This window comes from Lactuca serriola, chromosome 5 (assembly GCF_051521515.1).
Source record: "Lactuca serriola cultivar US96UC23 chromosome 5, Lser_US96UC23_V15, whole genome shotgun sequence".
NCBI classification, from domain to species: domain Eukaryota; kingdom Viridiplantae; phylum Streptophyta; class Magnoliopsida; order Asterales; family Asteraceae; genus Lactuca; species Lactuca serriola.
This window is the reverse complement of record NC_136412.1, coordinates 42,641,852-42,667,613: the sequence shown is the minus strand read 5'-3', so window position 1 is coordinate 42,667,613 and position 25,762 is coordinate 42,641,852. Positions and strand designations below refer to the sequence as shown.

Genomic DNA, 25,762 nt, shown 5'->3' with positions numbered 1-25,762 from the left:
GCCACCAAGTCTTTCTGGAAGCCCAACACCAGTCGAAGTTATGGATTAGATCTCCGAGATGGAGATGATGTTTGAAAGTTGTGACTGCAGCAACAAGTAGAAGACCAGTTTCACGGTTACACCGTTGAAGACTGGGGTATTATGCTGGTGGAAACTACTAGCTGATACCATTCCCAAAAGAGAAGCTAGTAAGATGTCTTGGGAAGAGTTTTTGGTGCAACTAAAAATGCAGTACTGCTCTGAGAGGATCTTCTAGAGATCAATAATGAGTTTTAAAATCTAAAGAAGGGAAAGATGAGTGTCAGCGAGTACGCTACAAGTTTTACGGAAAAAATGAAGCTTATTCCTTATTTAGTTCCAAATGAACTATCCAAGGTCAACAAGTTTGCTAATGGATTGCCAGCAGACTTTGGTCTAATGGTCAAACAAGCAATCTCCTTGAAAGCCACCATCTGGGAAGCTAAGAATGTGGAGACGCATTTAAGGGAGAAGGGTCTGGAGAGAACTGAGATAGGAAAAAAAAGGAAATTTGAGGGACATTCAAGGTCCAACAAGAAAAGAAAGTTCTCAAAGTCCAATTCTAAGAAGTTTTGGAGGAGGAGGAGGTGAAGCAAAATGGTGTGAGAAGAGCAAAAAAACACTATGGAAAATGTGGCGAGGAGGTTACTTGTTTTAAGCGTGGGAAGACTGGGCATTACGCTAATGAGTGTACATCCAAAAAGAGGGTGTGTTACGGATGTAATGAAGAAGGGCATATTTCTAGGGACTGCCCGAAAAAGAAAGAGGCGGTAAGGCCTAATGGGCCGGCAAGAACAAAGGCAAGACCATTCTAGATGACCCTTGAAGCAACAAGGGATGAAGAAGATGTCACTTCGGGTACCTTTCTTGTAAATGGATTGTTTTCCAATATATTGTTTGATTCTGGAGCTAACTACTCGTTTATATCACATAAATTTGGTGGAAGACTAGCACTGCCTGTAAATAAACTTGATAATGCTCTAGCTATAGAAGTTGCAAGTGGCAAATTCATACATGTTAGCGATTGCATTAAAAACATCGCCATCAACTTCAACGGAAATAAATTCCACGAGGAGTTGTTACCCATTGATTTGAACGGTTTCGACATAGTAATACGAATTGATTGGCTTAGTGTGAATGATGTAGAGATACTATGTAAGAAGAAGATAGTGAGAGTAAACCCACCTGGAAAAGAGTCATTGATGGTGTACGGGGACAAACGTAGAGTAAATGCTGCAATCATTTCCCTCATGAAAGCCAGAAAGTGTTTGTCTAAAGGATGTACATCATACATAGGATTTGTGATCGACGCAAAGGAGGAGAAGAGAGAAATGAAAAGAATACCAGTGGTGTGTGACTATCCGGAAGTCTTTCCCGAAGATGTTCCTGGATGGCCCCCTGATAGAAAAGTAGAGTTTTGAATAGACTTATTGCCAGGACTGACGCCAATAGCGAAAGCACCGTACCGATTAGCACCGATGGAGATGAAAGATCTTATGATACAACTTCAGGAGTTTTTGGACAACGGTTTCATTACACCTAGTTCTTAACCCTGGGAAGCTCTGATGTTATTCGTGAAAAAGAAGAATGGGAGCATGAGGATGTGCATAGACTATAGAGAACTGAACAAGGCAGTGAAGAACAAGTATCCATTGCCAAGGATTGACAACCTGTTCGATCTACTGCAAGGTTCGAGCTATTTCTCAAAGATCGATCTTAGGTCAGGATATAATAAGTTGAAGGTAAGAGAGCAAGATATCGAGAAGACCGCATTCAGAACGAGATACGGACACTATGAGTTCTTGGTTATGTCATTTGGACTAACCAATGCTCCAACAACATTTATGGATTTGATGAACATGGATTGTAAACCATTCCTCGATAAATCTGTCATAGTGTTCATAAATGACATTATGACTTACTCAAAGAGCCAGCACGAGCATGGCAAGAACTTGCTAGAAGTATTAGAAGTTTTGACGAAAGAGAAGTTATACGCAAAGTTCTCTAAATGTGATTTTTGGATTCGAGAAATCCGATTCTTGGTTCATGTGGTTAACCATGAAGGAATAATGGTTGATCCAACAAAGATTGAAGTTGTGATGAAATGGGAACGACCAAAACGTCCCACTCAGATACATAGTTTTCTAGGATTAGTTGGATATTACCGAAGATTTATCCAAGGCTTTTCTTCGATGGCTGCTCCACTGACAGCTTTTACCCATAAAGGAACAAAATATACATGGAGTGAGAAACATGAAAAAGCAATTGAGAAATTAAAGAAGAAGTTGTGTGAAGAAGAGAATCTTTCTTTAGCTGACGGAGTTGAAGACTTCGTAGTCAATATAAATACATCTGGAGTTGGGTTAGGTTGTGTTCTGACCCAGAGAGATAAAGTGATTGCATATGCATCTCGAAAATTGAAAGAGCACGAGAATAAATACCCCACTCATGATCTGGAGTTGACAGCAGTAGTATTCACATTAAAGATATGGAGGCATTATCTTTATGGCACAAAGTGCAAAGTCTTCACTGATCATAAAAGTATCTAATATCTCTTTGAACAAAAGGAATTGAATATCAAAAAACGACGCTAGCTAGAGTTATGAAAAGATTGCGACTGTGAGATACTTTATCACCCTGGTAAAGCAAAGGTCGGAGTTGATGCTCTAAGTCGAAAAGTAAACCTGGAAAGAAAAAGGCCAATATCGTTAAGAATAGAACTTTTCTTAACGATTGTGGAAAGCATTAAGAAAGCTTAGGAAGAAGCTTTGGAAAAAAAAATGTCTGAAAGGAAGAACTTTTAGGCAAAATGTTGGTATTCGGTACAAATAGTCAAGGATTGAAGGCATTCCAAAATAGGATTTAGGTGCCTAAGATGGGAGGAATAAGAGATCTTCTGATGGAAGAAGCTCACAAGACCATGTACTTGATTCATCCCGGTAGAACTAAGATGTATAGGGATCTAAAACCTTACTATTGGTGGCCGACGAAGAAGCTCAACGTTGCAAAGTATGTAGCAGAGTCTGTAACATGTACAAGAGTTAAAGTGAAACATCAGAAACCATATGGGAGTTTAGAACCTTTTCATGTAACCATGGGTAAGTGGGTCATGGTAAGTGGGAAGACATCACCATGGATTTATTGACTAAACTACCCAGGACGAAGAACGGTGACGACATGATTTGGGTAGTCGTGGATCGGTTCACAAGAGTGCACACTTCATAGCGGTCAAAAAGAAATGGTCCATGGATAAGCATGTAAATACCTACGTGAAGGAGATAATAAGACTTCATGGTGTTCCCTTAACTATTGTATCAGATCTTGACAGTCATTTCACATCAAGATTTTGGAAGAGTCTACAAGAGGAAATGGGTACGAAGTTGTGTTTAAGTACAGCCTACCATCCGCAGACTGATGGTCAGAAAAAAAAGGACAATTCAAACACTGGAAGATATGTTAAGAGCATCTAACCTAGAATTTCAAGGTAACTGGGATGAACATTTACCCCTGGTAGAGTTTTCCTAGAACAACAGTTACCATTCGAGCATTAAGATGGCACCTTATAAAGCCTTGTACGGACAGAAGTGTCATATGCCATCTGGTTGGCTTGAGGTTGGAGAAAAGTAGTTTATGGGTCCCGAAATAGTCCATCAGACTGCTAAAAAGCTAAAGGTGATTAGAGAAAGGATGTTTGAAGCTTAGGATCGCCAAAAGAGCTATGTTGACAAGAAGCGACGATCAATGAAATTCGAAATTGTAGATTCGGTGTTGCTCAAAGTCTAACCGTGGAAGGGACTTATAAGATTTGGAAAGAGAGGAAAGTTGAGTTCAAGATTTATTGAGCCATTCAAGGTTCATCATAGGATTAGGAACCAAGCTTACAAGCTGGAATTGCTAGAAGAACTGGATGGTAACACTTTCCATGTGTTATTTGAGGAAGTTCACGGGGGAAGTTCCCGATATAATTCCACTTTTGGAGTTAAGGATTGACGAAGATAAGAGGTTAATCGAAGAGCCTGAAGAGATTGTGGACCGTAAGAAGAAGAAATTACGACGCAAGATGGTCCAATTAGTGTTAGTACGATGGAAACATTCGAATGGGCCGAACCTCACCTGGGAGACAGAGAGTGACATACTATGTCGCTATCCACATCTATTTGCTGATGCATGATTCTGTGACAAAATCATCCTAAAGGGGAGTGAATTGTAACGCCCGCATTTCTGGCTAACCATTATTATGATGATGTAATAGTTAGGGTCAACAATTGTAACCTATGTTGATGTAATCAAGAAGAATTATTTGAGTAATATGTGATTTACGTGTAAATTATGTGTAATATACGTGCTTATAACGATATAATAAAATAGGAATAAAATACATGTCTAAAATAACATAATAAATAGACCCAATATCTTTCAAGAAAGTTAAAATATTCTTAACAAGGATTCCCAAGATATAAGGAAGTTTGAAATCCAACTTATAATGAAGAAGTTATAACTAGTCGAACTTTCGTGATTAAACCAGCACGACTCTGCATATCGTAAAAAGTAAATTTTTGACAAAACACTTTTTAGCCTTAGCGGTTTAAACGAAAGTCGTAGTAGACACTAAACCGAGAGCGTTCATGTAGACAACTTCAAAATATGACTTCATTAAAGAAGTTATGATTTTTCTAAGATTCAGCATAGCAGTATATGGCTCGTAAATCGAATTTTAGATCGTTCTATTTTTAGCCGAGATGATCTAAACGATAATTGAATATCTCATTAATAGGAGCTCAACGATATAAAATCAGTCGAAAATGGACGTCAGATGACAAAGTTATAAAATTTTAACGTACTTTATATGTCTAAGCCAGTTAAAATATAACTTTAAAAATAAATTTAAAACTAACCGACGGAGTCTAAACGAAAGTTGTAGATCACGTCGATAGGTACGCGTGGATATAAAGAACGTCAATAACAAAGCTCGTATGCGAAAGTTATGAATTTTACAAGATAATTAATTTTTGTATTAACCAGAAGGCGACACGTGGCGCGCTCTAGCACAACACCTTCTTCCCCATGGCTTGCCACCAAATGGTGACACATGGCCCCATTATGCCCATCGTAATGTTGTAATACGCGTAGCGTACGACCCATTTCCAGCCTATAAATAGATGGCGAAAATCACTCCATTCTTCACACCTCTTCCTTCCAATCTCTCTCAAACCCCCCTAAGGCCTCAGTGCCTTTTTCTAACACTTCCTAGGTGTTAGTAGCGAAGCTATGGGGTGTCAGAAAGCCCCAAGAAGTAGATCTTTCGACTTAGAAGTTCTACCCGCCCAGAGTCCGGTTTCTCGCTAAACCACCTGTAAGTTGAGTTATGACTACTGTACTTTAAGTATAAATTATGTTTAAGTTCATTATCGTTATTATGAACCTATAAACAAGATTTATCAGTGATTCCAAGTCGTTATACTCATTGATTTACTTATGGGGATGATGTCTAGGCTATATTTACGGAGGTGTTTAACGTGAGATTTCCAAACAGTATACTTTGTATACCAAACGGACCCTACCTCCAAAATGATCCTACCTGGTTATTCTTACTTGATAGATCTTGAATTAATGATGAATCTAGACTAAATAAATAGTCGCAATAAATATTAGACTAAGACTTAGTGATAATAACACTAGGTTACGTTAAAGGAAAAGACAATTGCTAAAAGCGAAGCGCTGCCCGAATTCCGAGTCGTCGCTTTAACAAGTGAGTACATAGTTAATTTCATCTTACACATAGATATAAATTATTTAATATAAATTATGTGTTATATGTGCCTATTATCTGTGTTCCTGATATCTATGTTTGATGAACGATTTACATATGTTTTAGTTAATTTAAACCGTATATGTATTTTATACCTATAAATACGTGTTCACCAGGTGTACTCCATCCCCCTCATGGTTTCCTAACTGACATATATTGTTGAGGAATCCCCTACGCATTATTTTCGATCCCGAAGATAATCCTTAGGATATGTCCCTTATTTAAATGCTTAAGGGACAGAAAGAGAGGATAACAGGAACGGGTAATCGATTTGAATAATTTGATGAGAATAAAGAATTTAATTATTGTGGGTTCAAAACCCTATGTGCTCATCAGGCTCCCAAGCCTGACCCACTCAATTTCTTGTATTACAGGTAGTGGCACAAGAGCACAGGTGTGATGAACAGATGAGAGAATCATGGATTATAGGGCAGTAGAATAATAGATGTTTGTAAGGCATGCATTTTTTTCCGTTTATGCTTATGTATTGTATTGAAGATGATATCCCAGTTTTTTTAATATAATTAAAGTACATTTCTTTAGAAATTCTTTGATAATATTTATATCATATTTTTGGGAACAAATTACACAATATTATTCTTCAAAAGGATATCCTGATTTTTAAATAAAGCATAAATAAATCGGTCTTTTCTAGCCGTGAAATTAAGGATGTCACACAATTGCTCATCCAAAATCTCCAGAATGCCCTCCTTGACCGTACCAAAGATCATAGGAGTCGAGTCAAGTATGATGTGGGTAATCTCAGACAAAATGAACTCCCGCGTCTGATTATTCAGTTGTCGGCTCCAGAACCCGAACATAAACCCTCACCAACCCCAGAACCACTAACCGGTCTTCCTCGAAGGGTCACCATACTCAAAATAAACCATACAAGCCATCAGAACACGCATGCATATATATATATATATATATATATATATATATATATATATATATATATATATATATATATATCGAGGAGTCTCATACTCTACAAACTTACTGGTATCATCGCAACTTTCCTTGACTAAAGTACGGATCCTCTACTTCTAGTAGTACAGGCCCATACTACCTTCCACATCTATTCGTACTTTCCTCAAGAATCGCTTTGAATCCTCCAAGTCACTCCTTATCCATACATACAATCCTCAACAAGAAAAGGCTCCCAACACTAAATCTCTTCCTAGGTTTCCTAGGGCAACCACCACACTACTCCCCGCCATCAGTTATAGAAGGAATTCCCCCTAACAATCTCTAACTAGCTCATGAATAAAATTAAATATCACCGACACCAGATAATTCTTCGAATGAAAGGTCTCACACTACAACGGTTGGACTCAAACAAGAGCTATGTAATAGAGTTAAAACCTAACCTTCTAAAATTGTTTAGTCTCAACATTATGTAACTTAGTATATTCAATTACTAGTTAGCTGAAGTTAATGGAAACTCCTAAACGCACAAATCAAGCAAAATTCGAGCATCGACTAATCAGAACAAGCATAACCTAAAAAGGCCATCCTCTCACTAATTGATCAGTACTAGCATCCAAGTCTACCAACTCATACAATAGGCATATAAAGGCATCTCTCCTAGCATTCTATCATGAAAATCCCGAGCAGATCCTTAGCCCTAACTAGCATGTGATTCACAGATTCATAAATCAAAGCATATCATAAAACATGTATGAGTATTTTGGGAAAAGTTACTTGAGCTCGGTCGACTGAATGCACCACACCCTTTTTAATTTATTAGAAAACCCTTTTGTAAAACATTTATTTTTGAAAAATCTACCAAACCCTGAGTTTGAATTCAGACACACCCAAGAGTACGCCTAAATCCCTCAAACTAAGGCTCTTATACCAACTTGCAACGTCCCAAAAATTAAGGCTAAAAATTTTGACTTTTAAATTAATAAAACCATTATCCAAAACAATATCATAAAAACCATAGTGCTTCAGAGTGTATCAACAAACATCCAAGTACATCAAAGTCATATAAAATGTGGAACAATGTTGTGTGTGCAATGCAGTCATCCCGAGCTCTTACCCTTCGAGCAAGAAGTACCTGAAACATAAACTGAAAACTATAAGCACAAGGCTTAGTGAGTTTCCCAAAATACCACATACCATACATACCAAACATATGATGGGCCCCGTCCGTCATCCGGCCCCGCACAACATCGGGCCCCATCCGACATCGAGACCCGCTAGGAACAGATTTGTCAATCATCAGGCCCCGCTCGGTATACATACAAACACATAAACACATGCAAAAATCACAAAGATAAATAGCATATAATATAATCATCAGGCCCTGTCATTGGGTGTGACATCCCCAATTTCACGGCCAGACAAGACCGATTTGTTTATGCTTTATCTTAAAATCATAAAATCAGAGTATCCTTTTTGAAAAATAGTATTGCAGAATTTGCTCCCAGAAAACATGATCATGATATTATCAAAGGATTTCCGAAGAAATGTATTTTAGTTATATTAAAAAATTAGGATGTCATTGTCAATACATAAACATAAGTATAAACAGACCTTACATTAATTTACACTAATGATCTACATCTCCTTGAATCCCTCAGCAGAATGTATCTTTAATATAGCCACCTATGATGATTTCAATCCCACAATGTTATACCATATATATATATATATATATATATATATATATATATATATATATATATATATATATATATATATATATATATATATATATGTTAGAACTCGTAATATACAATCTCACCTCATATAAGCAATTCTACCCCACCCTGTCAATCCTCACAACGACATGATCCATACTCTCATATCTAAATTAAACAAATTTACCTTATCCATACTCCCGGATCAGGTATAAACAACTATGTTGAATCCATGCTCTCGGATAAATGACAAATGACTATGCCCACTCCATACTCTCGGACTAGGGACGAATGACTATGTCTAATCCATGCTCTAGGGTCAATGAAAAATTACTATGCCCAATCCATACTCAACGACTAGAGACGAATGAGTATGTCTAATCCATGCTCTCGGGCCAATGACAAATTTTAAAGTTCTACCCTCCGTGTACATCTCACTCATACTCAAAAGAAGGTACTCTTAACACGTATTTCAGGCAATATCAAATATTTCAAATATAAACATATATTTAATACATTAATTAATACTTGTACTAAAATCATGTTCATGAAAGGGACTATGCACTCACTTGTTAAAGTGATGACTCCAAATTTGGGCAGCGCTTCGCTTCTAACAATCGTCTTTTCCTTCGACGAAACCTAGCATTATTATTGCTAAGTTTTTAGTCTAATATTTATTGCACTATATATTAGTCTAGATTTATCATTAGCTTAAAGTCTACTTTCATGATCTATCAAGTAAGGAACAACCAGATAGGATCATATCGGAGGTAGGGTCCGTTTGGTATACGAAGTATACTGTTTGGAAATCCCACTTTAAACACCTCAATAAATCACAACCTAGACATCATCCTCGTAAGTAGATCAATTAGTATAATGACTTCTAATCACTGATAAATCTTGTTTATAGGTTCATAATAACGATAATGAACTTAAACATAAGTTATACTTAAAGTATGGTAAGGATAACTCACTAACAAGGGAGTTTAGCGGGAAACTAGGCTCTGCATGGACAGAACTTCTGAGCCAAAAGCTCTTCTTCTCAAAGCCTTCTATGCTCTGAGACTCGCTTCTAACACCTAGGAGGTGCTAGGGAAAGCCTTAGAGGTTTTGGGAGTGTTTGGGAGAGAATGGGTTAGAAGGTGTGAAGAAATGAAATGATTTGTGCCTTTATTTATAGCTTTTCTGAAGGCCATATGATGGGCGTACTGGATGGGTATGCTGGTCATACTCATGCCATGTTTCACCATCTAGTGGCAAGGCGCGGGGAGGAAGCAGTGGCTCAGAGTGCGCCACGTGTCACTCCCTGGTTACCCCAAAACTAAATATCTTCTAAAATCTGTAACTTTCGCATACCAGCTCCATTCTTGATGTTCTTTATATTCACACGTAGGTATCGACGGGATCTACAACTTTCGTTTAGACTCTGTCGGCTAATTTTGATTTTATTTTAAAGTTATATTTTAACAGGGTTAGACAACTAAAGTCCGTTAAAAATTCATAACTTTGTCATCCGACGTCCGTTTTCGATTGTATTTATATCATTGAGCTCCTATTAATGAGATCTTCAATTCTCATTTAGGTTGTGTCGACTAAAAATCGACCGATCTAAAATTTGATTTTCGGGCTGTGTACTGTTATTCTAAATCTTAGAAAAATCATAACTTCCTCAAACGAAATCAAATTTGGACGTTCTTTTTATTTACGTTCGCGGTTTAATGTATACTGCGATTTTTTAGATCTGTAAGGCTAAAAATTAGTTTATAAAAAATTCACTTTCTATGATACGCGGTGTCGTGTCGGTTTAGTCGCGAAACTTCGACGGGTCATAACTTCTTCGTTATAAATCGGATTTCAGTGTTCTTTATATATACAGAATCCTTGTGGCATATACTATACTCTAGTTAAGATTATTTATTAAATAATCTTCTATCAAAAAGTCATTTTTAATGCTTATTATCTCTAAATTTACTAGCCCGAATCTACGGGTGTTACATCGGGCCCCGATCTATATACATATAAACACATATCATATATGAAAGAGTCACATAGACAACTAGCATCCTAATCATAATAAACCATGGGTCGGCATTGGTGCCTTCGAACCACTAAACACTGTGAGGAAACTCACCTCAAGCTGTTGAATCTCTCAGATAAAATCTCCATCTGCTAATCCGGAAAATCCCCGCGCTAACATCATCAAATGATATCCAATTAATAATTGGATCTCGACCCATAATCAAGAATCTAAATTACTTGTCCAACATCCAGGGAAAAAAACAAATTTTACCCTTTTCTTACTTGGCCCAAAACCTAGGCCCAACCCATTTGCTCAAAAGGCCCAAATTCCTAAATGGCATCCTAAGGACTAATATGGCCCAAATTCCTAATTGGGCCCAAAATCATCATGGACCTAATCCCAAGAAAGCTCATAGTCCATCCATGGACCCAAAGTCAGAAGCCTAATGGCTCAACAAGGCCCAAACCCTAAAAGCCAAAAATATGTCCCAAACTCATGAAAATCAACCCTAAAGTCAAATAGTTGAGTACACTGTGCATACTCAAACTTACGCTTAGCGTACTCCTTCTGAAGCCAGTACGTATAGCGTACGAACTGGCTACGCCTTGCGTACTCCGCAGACCACCGATCCAACTCATTAAGCACTTAATCGGTTAAGCCTTCCAACCAAAGTCTCATATATGATCCTAAATAGTGGCTTAACATGTAAAGTTGGCAACTTTACTCCCATGCATGTCTTAATAAGACCCAAAACTCAAACAGAAGCATAACAAAGAACCTAACACATGCATGGACCAAAATATCTCATAAAGGTTGCATTTTTATGGACAATGGACCTCAAATGAACTAAGATCTAAAATCCATGGCTTCTAGAGTAGACCATAATCTCAAATATGGCTTAAAGGACCCAAAAATTCATAAATAACACCCTAAGTTGGATCTAGCATAAATAACCATCAAGATCAGATATTTTTACCTCAAATAACTTGCTAGGATGAAAATGACTCTGGATCTACAAGCTCAAGCCACTCCCAAGCAACCTCCAAGTGTTCTTCTTCTACTTCTTCACCAAAACTCACTTTCAAGCTCAAATCTCACAAATGACACTTAGGGTTTTTATATTATGTAACACTCGGTTTCAGATTTGCCTTGTTGCTTGGGATCCGGCCTAATCATTAGTTTTCATGGAGTCTAGGGCTTCAGGAAAGGAAGGATTTAGCCTATTTCAGATCTAGTTGCCATGGTTTAAGTGATCCATGTATTCGATTGTGTCTTTGGAAGCCAAGGGTATGATTGTAAATTGATATTTCAGTCTTTTATGGGTTTTGGGTTTTATTCGAAAGGTTTTAAGGCTTGGGTGTGTTTTTAGGAGTGTAGCCTCGTAGGGCTTCTCGCCACTTTTTCATGGATATAAGGTTCGTTGGAAATAGACTTAGGATGAGAGAGTTATGGTACTTTGAAGTTATTGGCAGAATTGGTTCCTAGATGGAAAAGCTTACAAATCAGTCTCATGCATGCAAGGATGCATGCACGTGCTTGGCTAAATATGCCCAACGTATAAACGTGATTGGTCGCGGGTGGTTCATAAGTACTTCGGGCATACAACCCTATATAAGCAACATTATACCACTCCTTAGGTCATTTTAAGTCAGTCACCACCCCCCCCCCCCCTTCTTACGTCCATAAAACCCTAGATTGCCTTGGATGAAGCTTGGAGCTTGGAAAAAAGACTTTGAGTGGTTTGCGTAAGAAGAGAAGGAGGTAAAAGACTCAACCTCTGGAGAAGAGCTTGGAGATCCAGTGCTAACATCTCCATTTCAATACTTTCAAGGTATAAACTTTCTATCTTGCCCATTCATTTCATAGATCTACTTTAGGTTGTTTTTGGCCATTTTAGTCCCTTTTGCTTGGTCTTGGTGGGCTAGGGTCATTTTAGGGACTCAAACTAGTAGATCTGGACATTCTAAGGTTCCCTCTTTCATAAAGGTGCAAGCTTTGTGGATATTTTGAGCCCAATCATGAATTAAGACCATCCATTAAGTTCTTTTGAGCTCTAGGGTCCTATTAAGCCATGCATATTAGTAAAGTTGACAACTTTACTTGAAAAGTCACCTTTATGAGTCTGACTGGAGAGTTGGAGCATGGGATGAAGTGATTAACTGCTTATTGGAAAAAGTTTGGAGTCCATGGGAGTACACTGGGCGTACCCACCTGGTACGCGGTGCGTACTAGCCCCAGCAAGTGTACGCTTAGCGTACCAAATGAGTACGTAGGGCATACTCGACCAGGTTGGTCTTTCTTAGATTTTTTTACTTTTTAGGCTTTGGACCTTGGATCAGGAGTTGAATAGGGTTGACCATTCAGTATTTCAGGCCTTTTTGGATATTGGGCCTTATTGGGTTAGGTTCATGATGGATTTGGGCCTTATTGGGCCTTGTGGGCCATTTCGGGTTTAGGCTTTCTTATGGGCATGTAAGTGCATGGACTTTGTTGGACCAGCTAAGTATGTATGTTTGGATTGGGAATAGTTATTGAGCTTTAGGGTAAGGCCGATGTAAGGGTTTGGGCCCAATTTGGAAAATTAGGCCATTAATGCGACTTTATGGATTTTTGGAGTTTTGGGCTTGGGCCTTAGTTATGAATCTTGTTGGTCTAGGGGTAAAATGGTCATTTTACCCCAAGTATGGATTATGGATCATGGGTTGACACCCAATTGCTAACTAGGTGCTATTTTGGTATTAATAGCTCGAGGAGTTGCTAGGGCAGCAACTAAGGATTTCTTGCGATGAACTTCAGCAGTATGAGGTGAGTTACCTTCTTGTATGAGTGGGTCGAAGGTACCAATACCGGCCTACTAGTAGTTGTTTGTAGTAGACATGAGTGTCTTTGTCATAATTGTCTGGTATGCCACTATTTGTTATGTTTTATGTGCTTATTTTCTATGATATTATGTGGTAGTGGTAGGGGTGAAATAGACCCAGTACCGATTGAAACAGACCGAATGGGAGGTCAACACCCAGATATGCTCGGCAGTATCCGGTTGAAACAAACCAAAGGAGAGGCCAGCACCCAGATATGCTCGACAGTATCCGGTTGAAACAAACCGAAGGGGAGACCAGCACCCATATATGCTCGACAGTATCCGGTTGAAACGAATGGAAAGGGAGGCCAGCACCCAGATATGCTCGACAGTATCCAGTTGAAATAGACCGAAGGGGAGGCCCGCACCAAGATATGTTCGGTAGTATCCGATTGAAATAAACCGAAAGGGAGACCGACACCCAGATATGCTTGGAAATGTATTTGTTGTATGGTATGTGGTATGATGGGGGAACTCACTAAGATTCGTGCTTACGGTTTTCAGTTTTGGTTTGAGGTACTTCTTTTTCAAAAGGAAAGGAGCCGGCATGATCGCAACACATCACACTATGAATTTCTGCATATGAGATCTTTGGGAGATGTACTCTGATAATATTTTCTATGACATGCTTTGGTTAATTGACATACTGGTTTTGATATAGATTGACAGTATTAATGTTTCAGACTACTGGTTTTTATAATTAATTATTTTAAAATGAAATTTTTGGCTATGAATTTTGGGATGTTACATATTAGGCTATAGAGTGATGGAGGCTGATCGATAGAAGCTCCAAGGGTGTTATAAGTTGCTTAAATATGGCACAAACCCTAAAAATTAGGGTTTTCCCCTGTATTACGTATGCCATGCGTACTCCCACATACACCCTGCGTACGTGGGTGACCTCGCAATCCTGAAATGAGCTACTAAGCTAAGCGTACTCATAGAGTACGCCCCGCGTACTAGCTAGGGACTAAATTGAGAGGAATTTTGCATTAAGGGTTAAAAAGGAAACATACAAAATCTCGAATGTTACAACAGGCCTAACAGTTTGGCGTTTACAAAATATGGTGCAATAATCAAAAGTTCCATAGGTCTTCAGCATGGGTGTTCTTCCATATGCTTATGATCTTGAGAATACATTTGTTTTAAAGATACGTCAGCAATAATGTTGGTGAATTTCACATGTTTTGACTTTATGAGCTTTTATGACCAAGAAGTATCTATTTGAGGTGCATAAGTGCCTACTTGACTTAAAAACAAAAAAGGATACTTACAACCCTACAAGTATGTGTACATTGTGTGTAACTATTTACCTAGCTTATTGATACTTCCCAACTCTATAAGTGGGTGTGTGTGTGCATGTTTACTTGATTTTTTTGTATATTGTATAAAAATATACTTGTAAACCTTTATAAGTATTTACCTATCTTATAAAACATAAACTTGTAAATCCATACAAGTGCTCAAGATTTCAACTTAAGTCCTACTTCTACATAAATTTTATAACAAAAAAAAAAAGTTCACATGGTATGTATATTTACAAGTATTTGTTTTACTTATAAAACACTAATACTTATTTATTTTTCTAAGTGTGATTGCTTGCATCATCCTTTGATTGACACTTGGCTCCACCAAGAATGTAACAAGTTTCACCACTTAAGTGGTGACACGTGTCATCACCTCGAACCAGGTGTCGAAAACCAATGAAAAACGAATTTGTTCCAACTTTTTGAATATGCTTGTTAGATGTCATGAACATGGTGATTTCCAATATGTGATCAAAATTTCCGAACAAAAGATGCAACTATGTTAAAAGCGTGTTCGAAGTTTCAATTCAGTTATATTTATAGTTTCCTCATTTCGACTGATTTCGTAAAACGATCATAACTTCATGCTAAAAATATTCCGATAATGGAATCAAAAAATAGGATATAGTCTGAGTCCAAAAAAGTGTTCATAGACACTTAACGAGATGTGTAGCTAACCCAACGAATTGATTCAACGTTCATTTACGAAAAAATCAGTTATATAACTGATTTATTTTCTTTAAAATGATGTAACTTTTGCGTACATCTATGTTTTCGACGTTCTTTATATCTAGGGAGTCGTGTTAACATGTTCTATCTTTTTAGAGTATTATTTGTTCATGAAACACTTAATACATAAATCTTATTTTTAACGTACTAAGTCGTTAGTTATATATTGCAATTAGTGTTTTGTTCATTTGCGACCAACATTCATTGAAGACAAAAATGTATTCTATATGCAATTCTAAGTATGAAAGCTTTATTTGCATGAAGATGATCGAATACAATACATTAGATCTATTACAAAGGATGTTCACGGTAACCGAGACCGATAAACGATGACATAATTTTCTTGTTTGTTACATGCCCCTCGTGAGGAACAGTTTATAAATGTATTTATAATCAATTTGTGCCAACTTGCTTATATCGGCTTTCGATTTACCATTTGAATTCGCTTGATGGATATTACGATCACTATCTCCAAAAAGAATTAAATCGTTGTTGATTCTTGGATTCCACGTCTTTTGAAACATCAATCCAAGCCTTGGCTAACACAACTTCTTTGGTGATGCTCCAACGTTTTGACTTCTTCCGAGAAAAACTTGTTGGGGGCGGGGAGGGTTTTTTTCGTTGACTCGTTAGATTCTTCTTGGAATTGTATGTGGGGATGGGTTTCATAAGTCTTCATCGGAATGTTGGTGTTAATGGTAGATTAGGTTCCAATTTTTTGTTCTTGGCTCAAATTTTGATGAATTTTGCGAAAATCAAAAATCATTGTAAGATTGATGTGTCGGCATTTGCGAAAGTCAGAAATCAATGTAGGCTTGATGTTTCTGCATTTGCAGGAACATTGTGTGATATTGTGTTTCTCATTGATATCGAATTTATGGTGATGGAAACATAGGGTTATATTGTATTTGGAAAGGTTCAAAGTGTGGTGGATCTTGTGAAGTGGTAGTTGTAGCCATGTCATGGCTTTAACTCATTTTTTAGCATTGTCATGCCTTGGATCTTTTCGTGTTGGAGACATTAAAAACTTGACAATATAGGTTTAAAGGGTGTATTGTTAAAAAATTGTGTAAAAAGATGATGTGAAATATGAAAGGGAAATGGATTTAATAAGGTAATTAATTTTTTGGTTTGTTCATATCTAGGTAACTATCTTTTTTTTTTGTACAAATCTAGGTAACGAACTTTTTGGAAGTGTTCACATATGACCATTATGACCGGCTATAGCAGGTTACATCTAGTCATAATGGTCATCTGTGAACACTTCCAAAAAGTCCGTTACCTAGATGTATACAAAAAAAGATTGTTACCCAGATGTGAACACATCAAAAAGGTAAAAGTAAATTACACGAATGGTCCTTGTAGTTTAGGTAATTTGTGTGTTTGGTCCCTAACTTATTTTTTAACTTGGATGATCTATGTTGTTTATCTTTGTTGTGCGTTTGGTCCTATCTTACCTCAAAAAACTATTGTGCCCTTTTTTAATTTATTTTTTAATTAATTTTCTTATTTTTTATATATTTAAAAAAATTAATTGACCCCACATCAACGTCTTCACTATCCCTTCTTTTTTAGATCCTTCAACTCCGACGAACCAACCCCACAACACACTGTCTCTTCATTGAATTTTCCACCACCACAACCCAATAGAAGGGTTGTGGGGTTGGTTCACCGGAGTTGAAGGACCGAAAAAAGAAGGGATAGTGAAGATGTTGATGTCATTAAAGATGGAAATGAAAGAGAAGTTGAGGAGGATGAGAGATGAGATGATGACTGGTGGGACCGAGCTTAAATTTCTCGAATGTGGTTTCAGGTTTAGGATGAGGAGATACAAATATATGGGGCCTATTAATTTTTTAAAATATATAAAAAAAATAAATACATAAATAAGAAAATGTATTAAAAAAATAAATTAAAAAAGGGCACAATGGTCTTTTGAGGTAAGATAAGGACCAAACGCACAACAAAAACAAACAGTATGGATCATCCAAGTTAAAAAATAAGTTAAGGACCAAACGCACAAATTACTCAAACTACGGACCATTCGTGTAATTTACTCTTACCTCTTCGATTTGTTTACATTTTGGTAACTATCTTTTTTGTATGCATCTAGGTAACAAACGTTTTGGAAGTGTTCACATATGACCATTATGATCGGTTATGACCGGATGTAACATGTTACTGCCGGTCATAATTGTTATATGTGAACACTTCCAAAAAATTCGTTACCTAGATGTGTACAAAAAAGAAATTGTTACCCAAACGTGAACAAACCGAAAAGTTAATTACCTTATCTATTTCCCAATATGAAAAGGTTTAAATTGTACTTATAGGTTTAACAAATTGCAAAACTAACCCGTTGGAGGGAACGGTCTAGAATAACATGGGAACAACCATGCTACAATGGCTTCTTTTCGGACGGTACCAAGTAAGTGGGGCGTTGTTTACATACGCCGGCCACCTCACTGCCATGCATGCCGAGATTACTCTGTGGGCTCTAATAATACAAGTTGAATAGAGAACAAGAGTCAATAAAAACTCACTAGCAAACACAAATTAATAAAAGAAATTAAGCTAGGCCCACGTGGCCACATCTATTCACATGTCGATACAAGATACAAAGTATTTCCAAATAGTATCTCAATATCTCATAACCTAGGTTTGTCTTGTACTATTAAATGTCTAGTTTAAGCGAATGAACTCGTTATAGGAGACTAGGAGTGTTTGTTTTGACAACGATCATGTGATAATGTTTAAAGTTGTTTTTGTCAAACAATGTGTAATAACTAAATAATTAATTTTCAAATAATATTTAAATAATTAACTAACAAAATAATAAAAACACAGTATTATATGTTTTCGAAGTATTATTTTAATTCTTGATGTGAGAAGTCTCTAAGGTTAGGTTTAGAAGATGGGATAAAAAAAGTCATTTTAGTTTTATCATTGTATATTAATGTAATAAGGTTTGTTAGAGTTAATTTGAAACTGATTATTCTCACCCTTAATGAATAAGATAATGAAATTCACAATCAATGAAAAAAAATGATTATTATGTTTTAAAATCATAAAAATAATAATGATAAAATAATTTGTTTCAAATAAATTAAATATATTTTTATATACTAAGGTATTGCAAAATTGACAGATGACAACTTGGAAAGTAGATGCTACATAGGAAGTGGTAGTGTGTGTGCATATACATATTTATCTTAATTTAGGAAAGTCTTGGGATGCATCATCCTTAATGTCTAAAAGTCTAACATATGATCTAAGGCCAAGTTTTCAATGCCTATAATAAATATCCTCTTGTTTAGTTGTCAAATTAAATATTTCAAATATAAATATAAACTAATAAACAAAGTAAAACATGAATTAAGTATATGCTGAAACTTACGAGTGTATTCGTTTGACTTTTATTTTTACCAATGATCTTTAATGTCAATCAAAGTGTTTCCTTCGATTATGATATCAGATTTTTGACCAATTAAATTTGTAAAATCAGTTCTTATTCATAGCCATATATTGAGAAGTTGAATTTCTCCTTTATAAATTATTAGTATCATATACAGATTTTAAAACGAAAGATAATATGTCGTTAAGTCATCCTTTTAGATGGTTAAATATCAAGCAAAATTATGTTAAATCAAATGCTAAACAAATATATATAATCTATATCATTACTATTTTGTAACGACAAGAAATGGTAATAATATCACTAAAAATATACAAAATCTGAAACAAGAGCATTAAAAATATATATATATATATATATATATATATATATATATATATATATATATATATATATATATATATATATATCTTTAACATTAACAATCTTGATTCGAACGATGTAGAGGGGATGTTGTAAATAGTCAACATCAAAGTCAAAGACAGGTGGTGGATAGTTGATCATAATTAATATAGGAACCGACCAGAGAACGTCGATTTGGACCGGACCTGGACTGCTGAGTCCCCGGTGTAAGCCGGATAGAGTGTTTCTGCTTATAAGATTGTCATATTGGGCTTTAGTAAATGAAATAAAAACCCATTTATTGACATGTTGAAGAGGACCAAATTTGGTGTCTACGTGGATGTGGGTCCATTTCAAAGCGGCGCTTTGTAGACCATAAGCTACAACCCACAAAGGCCCACCACATGCGAAAGTCAGTGTTTAACAATGTTGGCACGTAAGCAGATATCTTGGAAATTTTATTATAAAGTTTATATTAATATTATTTTTATTATAAACTATTATTCATTCATTAAAATAAAAAACAAATACAGTGCTAAGAACATTCATAGAGAGTTTGAATGAGATGACAAACTTAGTTGTTATTCAATGGATGAAATTCTATCATTATAAGTTTAATGGATTTGAAATTCAATTGTCATTCCAAAGAAAATTTTTAACCCTTAAATAAATATTTAAAGACAAAATTGCAAAAATAATCCCTATTGTATGTATTTTTTGGAGGTTTAGTTCAACTTCATCGTCACCACCTATGTTCTTCTTTCTTCTTCCTTCTTCGTATCGCAACCCTAGCCGCCACCATTAACCAGAACCACCACTACTCAAACCACAGGGACCAAAAGAACGGGAGTGGTGAGTTTCCTTGGATTCATCATCCAGTACCCTCACACTTACACCCTGTTCCCGAGTTCAATTTAACGAGAGAAAGGAAAGGAAAGGAAATGAGTGGAAATGAGAAGAAAATAAAAGAGATTGATGTTCCCGAGTTTCATTAAAAGATGGAAGTGAAAGGAAGTGGAGGGAAATGGAAGGATCACTTTCTCTCCTAACTTTCCTTCCGATTTGGGAGGATTTGGAAAGAAAGAACAAAATGATTCATTTTCCTTCCACTTCTCTCCAACTCGGGAACACGAAAGAAAATTTTGTTTTCCTTTCATTTCTCTTCTTTTCTCCTGTGACTTTCTTTTCTTTTCTTTTCTTAAACTCGGGAACGAGGCGTTAAAGAATATCGTTCCATAAGAGTAAAGTATCGTTGTGACATCAGATTGAGAAACGAAGCGACATGGTTAAGCAATTTCATTACTAAATCTGAGACGTTTCCCATATCAATTTATCAACTGATTAAAACTAGTGACCTCGAAGAACAGTTCGTCAACCGTGATAATCAACTTAGGTTTTGAATCCCTGATTTGGTGGGCAAGTTCCTTAATGTTGCATAGAGGATTAGCGATGGTGGCGATGATGCCAATAGATGTAACAACGAGAAAGGCTACATGGAAGAGGATGGAGTTCAGAGATAAGATTAGAACGACATCTCCTTTGGAGGTATTGTAAGTGTAGTGTAATGTGTGTGCAAAATTGGAGATTTTTTGTTTGAGTTGGGAGAAAGTGAAGATTTACTGGGAGTTAGGGTCGATTAAGGAAGGGAGATCAGAGTAAGCAGAGAGGTTACAGAAGAGAAAATTGACAATGGAAGGGGTGGGTGATTACAAAAGGGGGATCGGTGGTCGGCGGGAGGTGTAGATTTTAGTGTTAGGATTGTAGAGAGAGTGAGGGTTTGATAGTCCAACATTGTTTACAGCGGAGTGGAAGATGAACACGAGAGAGAGCCTTCTTATTTTATTAATTATTAAAATACATAAATTAATATTAGATTTAAAAAGAAATGAAAGAAAAATGAAAAATAAATACCACAAGGATATTGTAGTCATTTTAATTTTTGGAGAGACTATTCTCACATACAAATTATTACAGAAGGACCACGAAGCTAAAAAAATTGTGGTTTTAAATAAAACCCCAAAAAAATGCATACACAAGAGATATTTTTACAAATTTGTCATATTTAAAAAAACACTTTTTAACCCTTGGAAAAATGATAAGAGTTGTATGAAATATAAAATATTGAGATTAAATTCTATATAGAATATTCTATAATTCTATGAAGTCATTGTGGATACCATAACTAGTATTCTGGTAAAGGAGGGCATTTCATGCTTTTTCAATCCAATGGGCTTTCGAATACTGAAACGAACGGACTGGGCCAGAACTGTCGGTCCCAATGGGCCAAGTTTTCACCCTTGGACAAGTCAAACGGGCTTTCTTGGAACTGATGTGGCTAGCACTGGCAGTTCCAAAAAAAAAAAAATTAACCTTTGGGTCATTCCTAAATAAAATTTGTGATATTGAACAAATCCAATATCAAAAATCAAACCTTTTACAAACCAAACCAAAAAAAGCTTTGGTAGATTGACTGGATTCTTCCTTTAGAGCTTTTCCTTTATTTCTTTCACATTATTCTTTAAAAGCTTCAAATCATATATAAAAAATTCCAAACACAGAAACTCAAATTCTTTTAGAAAGAAACCGGAAACCAAATTCAAAACCTACTATACCATATCAACAATATAAAGCATACACAAACTCACAAAGTTAAACAATATAAACACATTCATTAAAAAACTGTATGACCCAAAGTCAACCACCATAAAAAACTGTATGAAAACAGTCAACAATCAGTGAGTGGCGTTACCCTGAAGAAGACCATCGCGAATCTGAGCAGCCACATCACGAACAGCACCAGGTCCATGTGGGATAAACACAGCAGATGATTTAGATGAAGCCCCAATTTCCTTCATTGTATCAAAATACTGAGTAACCAAAACCATATCCATAACATCCTTAGCTGTTGTCCCAGGAACATTAACTGAAAACCCCAACACACTGTCCCTTAAACCATCAACAATTGCTTGTCTTTGTCGTGCAATACCCAATCCAGACAGATACTTCGACTCAGCCTCTCCTTCAGCCCTCTTTATCTGAAGTATCTTCTCAGCTTCAGCCTTCTCAGTAGCTGCCATCCTAAACCTTGCAGCTGAGGGACCAAACGTGTCAATTCCAAAATAGATCAAGGGGCTTATCGAAAATCAATGTTTGAAAAAATACTTTACCTGCATTGATCTCGTTCATTGCTCTCTTAACATGCTCATCCGGCTCTATGTCCACAATTAAAGTTTGAACTATCTCAAACCCATATGCAGACATTGCCTAGAATAAAAAAGAAGAAGCAAGATTCAGGGGTAAAGTAGTAAATACATATCTAATGACTAGAGAATAGAGATTGATTCTATCATGTTACCTTTTCAAGTTCGTCTTCAACAGCTTTGGCGATTTCATTCTTTTGTTCAAAAGCATCATCTAGGTTGAGCTTTGGGACGCTAGCTCTTATGACTATAAAAAAAAATGGAGAATGTTTGTTTCTTGTTAAGACGTTAAGTTAATGAATAAAGATTAATATAAATATAAGGTTTTTACCATCAAAAACATAAGCTTGGATTTGGGACCTTGTGTTGCTGAGTTTGTAAAAGGCGTCACTTGCTTTATCAGCTAGGGCACGATACTGTATTGAAGCTACAACATTGACAAAAACATTGTCCTGAAAGAGAAACAAGAAAATTATATCAGTTTCAAAGTTATCACAAATATGTTAATGGGAAAGATTTTAATTTGAAAAGGAGGAAAAAAAAAAAACCTTTGTTTTGGTCTCACACTTGACATCTAACTGTTGAAGTCTTAGTGTGAGTTGTCCAGCAACCTGACTTCCGAAAATCCAAGGGACACAATGTAAACCTGGCTCAAGAACATCATCAAATTTTCCGAAAGTTTCCTTGATGGCTACTGTGGACTGATCTACTTGAACTAAACAGAATAGGTTTCCCATGATCTTATACTGAAAAGCATACGAGAAAACTTGTTAGCCGTGTTTTGGTTCATACAAACATTTTCACAAACAGGTGGACTACATAAGATTCGCAAGAACAATTCATGATTCTACACAAAATTACAGCACGATTTGAAATCATTTAAGGGTGATAAGATAAGATACAAAACAAAATTGATTATGTGATTACAAGATGAAATTAACGACCATATACGTGTTCTCGCAAAATCCCGATAACGAACAAAGCAATAGGTAACAGAACGAAATTATCCCCAACTTTGTGTGAGTACCACGACTATGATTACTAAATTCAGTTAGCGATACCAAATATTTCATGATAAGGTCAAGAAATTACGTTTTAAAAGCACAAAATCATACGTCTTCCATGAAAACTTGTTGACAACCCAAATTTTGAAACACCCAGTTAAAAGGAGGTCAGAGCATTATAAGCACTCAGTTAATAGGAGATCATGACAACCCTAGTCACAAGAAAACCATAGTCGCAAGATCCAAGTTCAATTTGCAAAGAGGAGGGTAAGAGGGTTTACCTGAGGTGGTTGCAAGGCCAAGATCGAACAGCGCGGTGGAGAAGATATTTCGCGGATGTATCTTTAATAAGGAAAGGATCGAAAAAGTATTTGTATTTATCGATGCGTTCACACTTCACCTTCATCCTAATTTTCTTCGTTTTGCTTAGTTTTTGCGACGAAATTGACTATGTTTGATAGAGACGTCGAATTATTGGTAAATCCGAATATAACCTTCTCGCATTTTTTAAAAATAATTATGGAGTAGTAAATTATATTATAATTCTCTAGGTTATAAGAATAAGTTCGTTAATCTATATGTATTCGATAAACTTTGATTATATACAAATAAACGGATAAATAATCAAAAAATAATATATTTCTATATTGTCTTAAATATTTGAATTTATAACTCGTAGTATTCTAATAGACAAAACTGCAAATTTGGTCCTTGTGGTTTGCAAAAACCTTTGGATGGGGTCCAAAAAGTTTCAAACTTGCACTGAAGGTCCAAAATCAAGGTTTTCATGGGTTTTTAGTCCATTCTGTCATAGTCTGTTTGTTGGGAGTCATTAATGCCATCACATGCCCTCCATGTGAGGGCATTTTGGTCATTTTAGGTCCTAGCCTCCGTTGCCACCACTTCAATTAATAAGATTGCAGACAGTACTTCACTCATTCGTCTTCTCCCATACCTCATTTAGCAAGACGCAAAAACCCTAACCATTGTCTGAGAATCGATTTTCGTTCATGCTTTTAAAAATGTGGGGACTTAGAAATGTTGGAGAGAATGTTAACGTTCAAGAAGTTTATGATATGATTCAAACTTTGAAAAACTCTGTATTTGATGATCAAGCTTCAAACTATTCTCTAACAATCGTCTCTTTATGTTTTGAAGATGGTTACCCCAACATATTCTCTATTGAACTCCATCACGGAGGGAGTTTCACAAAGTTTCCAAATATCAGGTATATTAATGGGCAAGTAAGGTACTTTGATGTTGTCGACATTGATGAATTTTATGTTCATGAAGTAGACTTGATGATGAGAGAATTAGGGTATGATGGTACTGAAATCATGTATTACCATTTCCATTTGCCTAATGAAGGATTTGAGTTTGGACTCCGAGCATTAGGTAATGATGATGATGTGCGTAATCTCTCATAGTATGTTACCCATAACGAAATGATTAAAGTGTACATAGAGCATGGTCAAACGAACTTGCTTACATATTTTATGTCCCAAACTGGTCCAAAAAGGGTTATAATAGAAGACATGGACGATCAGGATCCTCCTAGACCCTCATCACCTGTAGTTGCTCATAAAGTGGTAACTCCAATCCAAATTGATGTTGGTGGGGGTGCTTTAGGGTTAGCATTAACCTTATACAAATCAGCAACAACTGAATTTACTAGGTCTAAAGATTGAAACATAGTAAAGGGGCATCGTGTTGTAGTAGAAAACTTAACTTGGGTTGGGAAGGTGGTGAAAAAACAATGGCAAGTGGTGAAGTTGATAAAGGTAAGGGTGTTGATCCTATGCATCCTGAATTTGTTTATAGTTGATGCAGAAAAATAGTTAACAAAGAGATTGATGTGAATGAAGAACTTGACATGAACAAATCCAATGGTGAGGATGTAGAAGGATTTACAGATGATGGGTATAGAGTTGTCATGGATAATGATCATCAAGGAGTCAATGAATTTTCAATTAACATCAACATAGATGATGAGTTAATGACAAACTTTCAACCTTTTGAAGGGTTTGAAGACCAAGATAGCATCCCATTTAATGGGTTTGAAGGCCAAGATAATATTCCTTTCAATGATGAGTGGAGACAAGAGGAGCCTGATGACATTGAGTTTGAGAATCAAAACAATGAAGATGAAGATAGTGACTTTATGATTAATGAGGACAACATAATTGAAGATGTTGAAGTTGACATGGAGGATTTCAATCTAAATATTGATACAGAAGCAGAGTTCACTGGATGTCAAAGTTTGGGTGGTCAAAGAAATGAAGAGAGTGATGAAGAAGAGGATGTGGAGGTAATTGATAATGACGAGGGGGATTCACTTAGTAATGACTCAGGGGACAACAGGAAAAGAAGAGAAATGATCAAAGAGTTGGGGAAACAAACATTATGT

General features: G+C 36.3%; 2 protein-coding genes across 3 annotated transcripts; one reads left to right on the top strand and one right to left on the bottom strand.

Annotated features, from left to right (window-relative positions):
• The first annotated feature begins 333 nt into the window (after positions 1-333).
• On the top strand, positions 334-1,439 carry LOC145049474 (uncharacterized). Its single transcript, XM_078997873.1, has 2 exons — positions 334-493; positions 1,003-1,439. Exons 1-2 carry the CDS (start codon positions 334-336, stop codon positions 1,437-1,439), a joined length of 597 nt encoding a protein of 198 aa, XP_078853999.1.
• A 20,298-nt stretch (positions 1,440-21,737) lies between these two features.
• LOC145052375 (hypersensitive-induced response protein-like protein 1) lies at positions 21,738-23,771 on the bottom strand. 2 transcript variants are annotated; one of them, XM_079000188.1, is made up of 6 exons: positions 23,637-23,771; positions 22,900-23,097; positions 22,683-22,803; positions 22,507-22,598; positions 22,319-22,415; positions 21,738-22,242 (listed from the first exon to the last, which is right to left on the bottom strand). In XM_079000188.1, exons 2-6 carry the CDS (start codon positions 23,086-23,088, stop codon positions 21,884-21,886), a joined length of 858 nt encoding a protein of 285 aa, XP_078856314.1. In that variant the 5' UTR covers positions 23,089-23,097; positions 23,637-23,771; the 3' UTR covers positions 21,738-21,883. The 2 variants fall into 2 exon arrangements, with proteins under 2 accessions (XP_078856314.1, XP_078856315.1); XM_079000189.1 differs by lacking the exon at positions 23,637-23,771 and adding an exon at positions 23,444-23,468.
• Between the last annotated feature and the right edge of the window lie 1,991 nt (positions 23,772-25,762).

Coding starts and splice junctions, on each gene's coding strand:
- LOC145049474 (XM_078997873.1), top strand. CDS start 334: ATGAAGCTTATTCCTTATTTAGTTCCAAATGAACTATCCAAGGTCAAC. Junction 494..1,002: donor GACGCATTTAAGGGAGAAGG/GTCTGGAGAGAA, acceptor ATAATGCTCTAG/CTATAGAAGTTGCAAGTGGC.
- LOC145052375 (XM_079000188.1), bottom strand. CDS start 23,088: ATGGGAAACCTATTCTGTTTAGTTCAAGTAGATCAGTCCACAGTAGCC. Junction 22,804..22,899: donor AGTGTGAGACCAAAACAAAG/GTTTTTTTTTTT, acceptor TTTCTCTTTCAG/GACAATGTTTTTGTCAATGT. Junction 22,599..22,682: donor CCAAGCTTATGTTTTTGATG/GTAAAAACCTTA, acceptor TTTTTTTTATAG/TCATAAGAGCTAGCGTCCCA.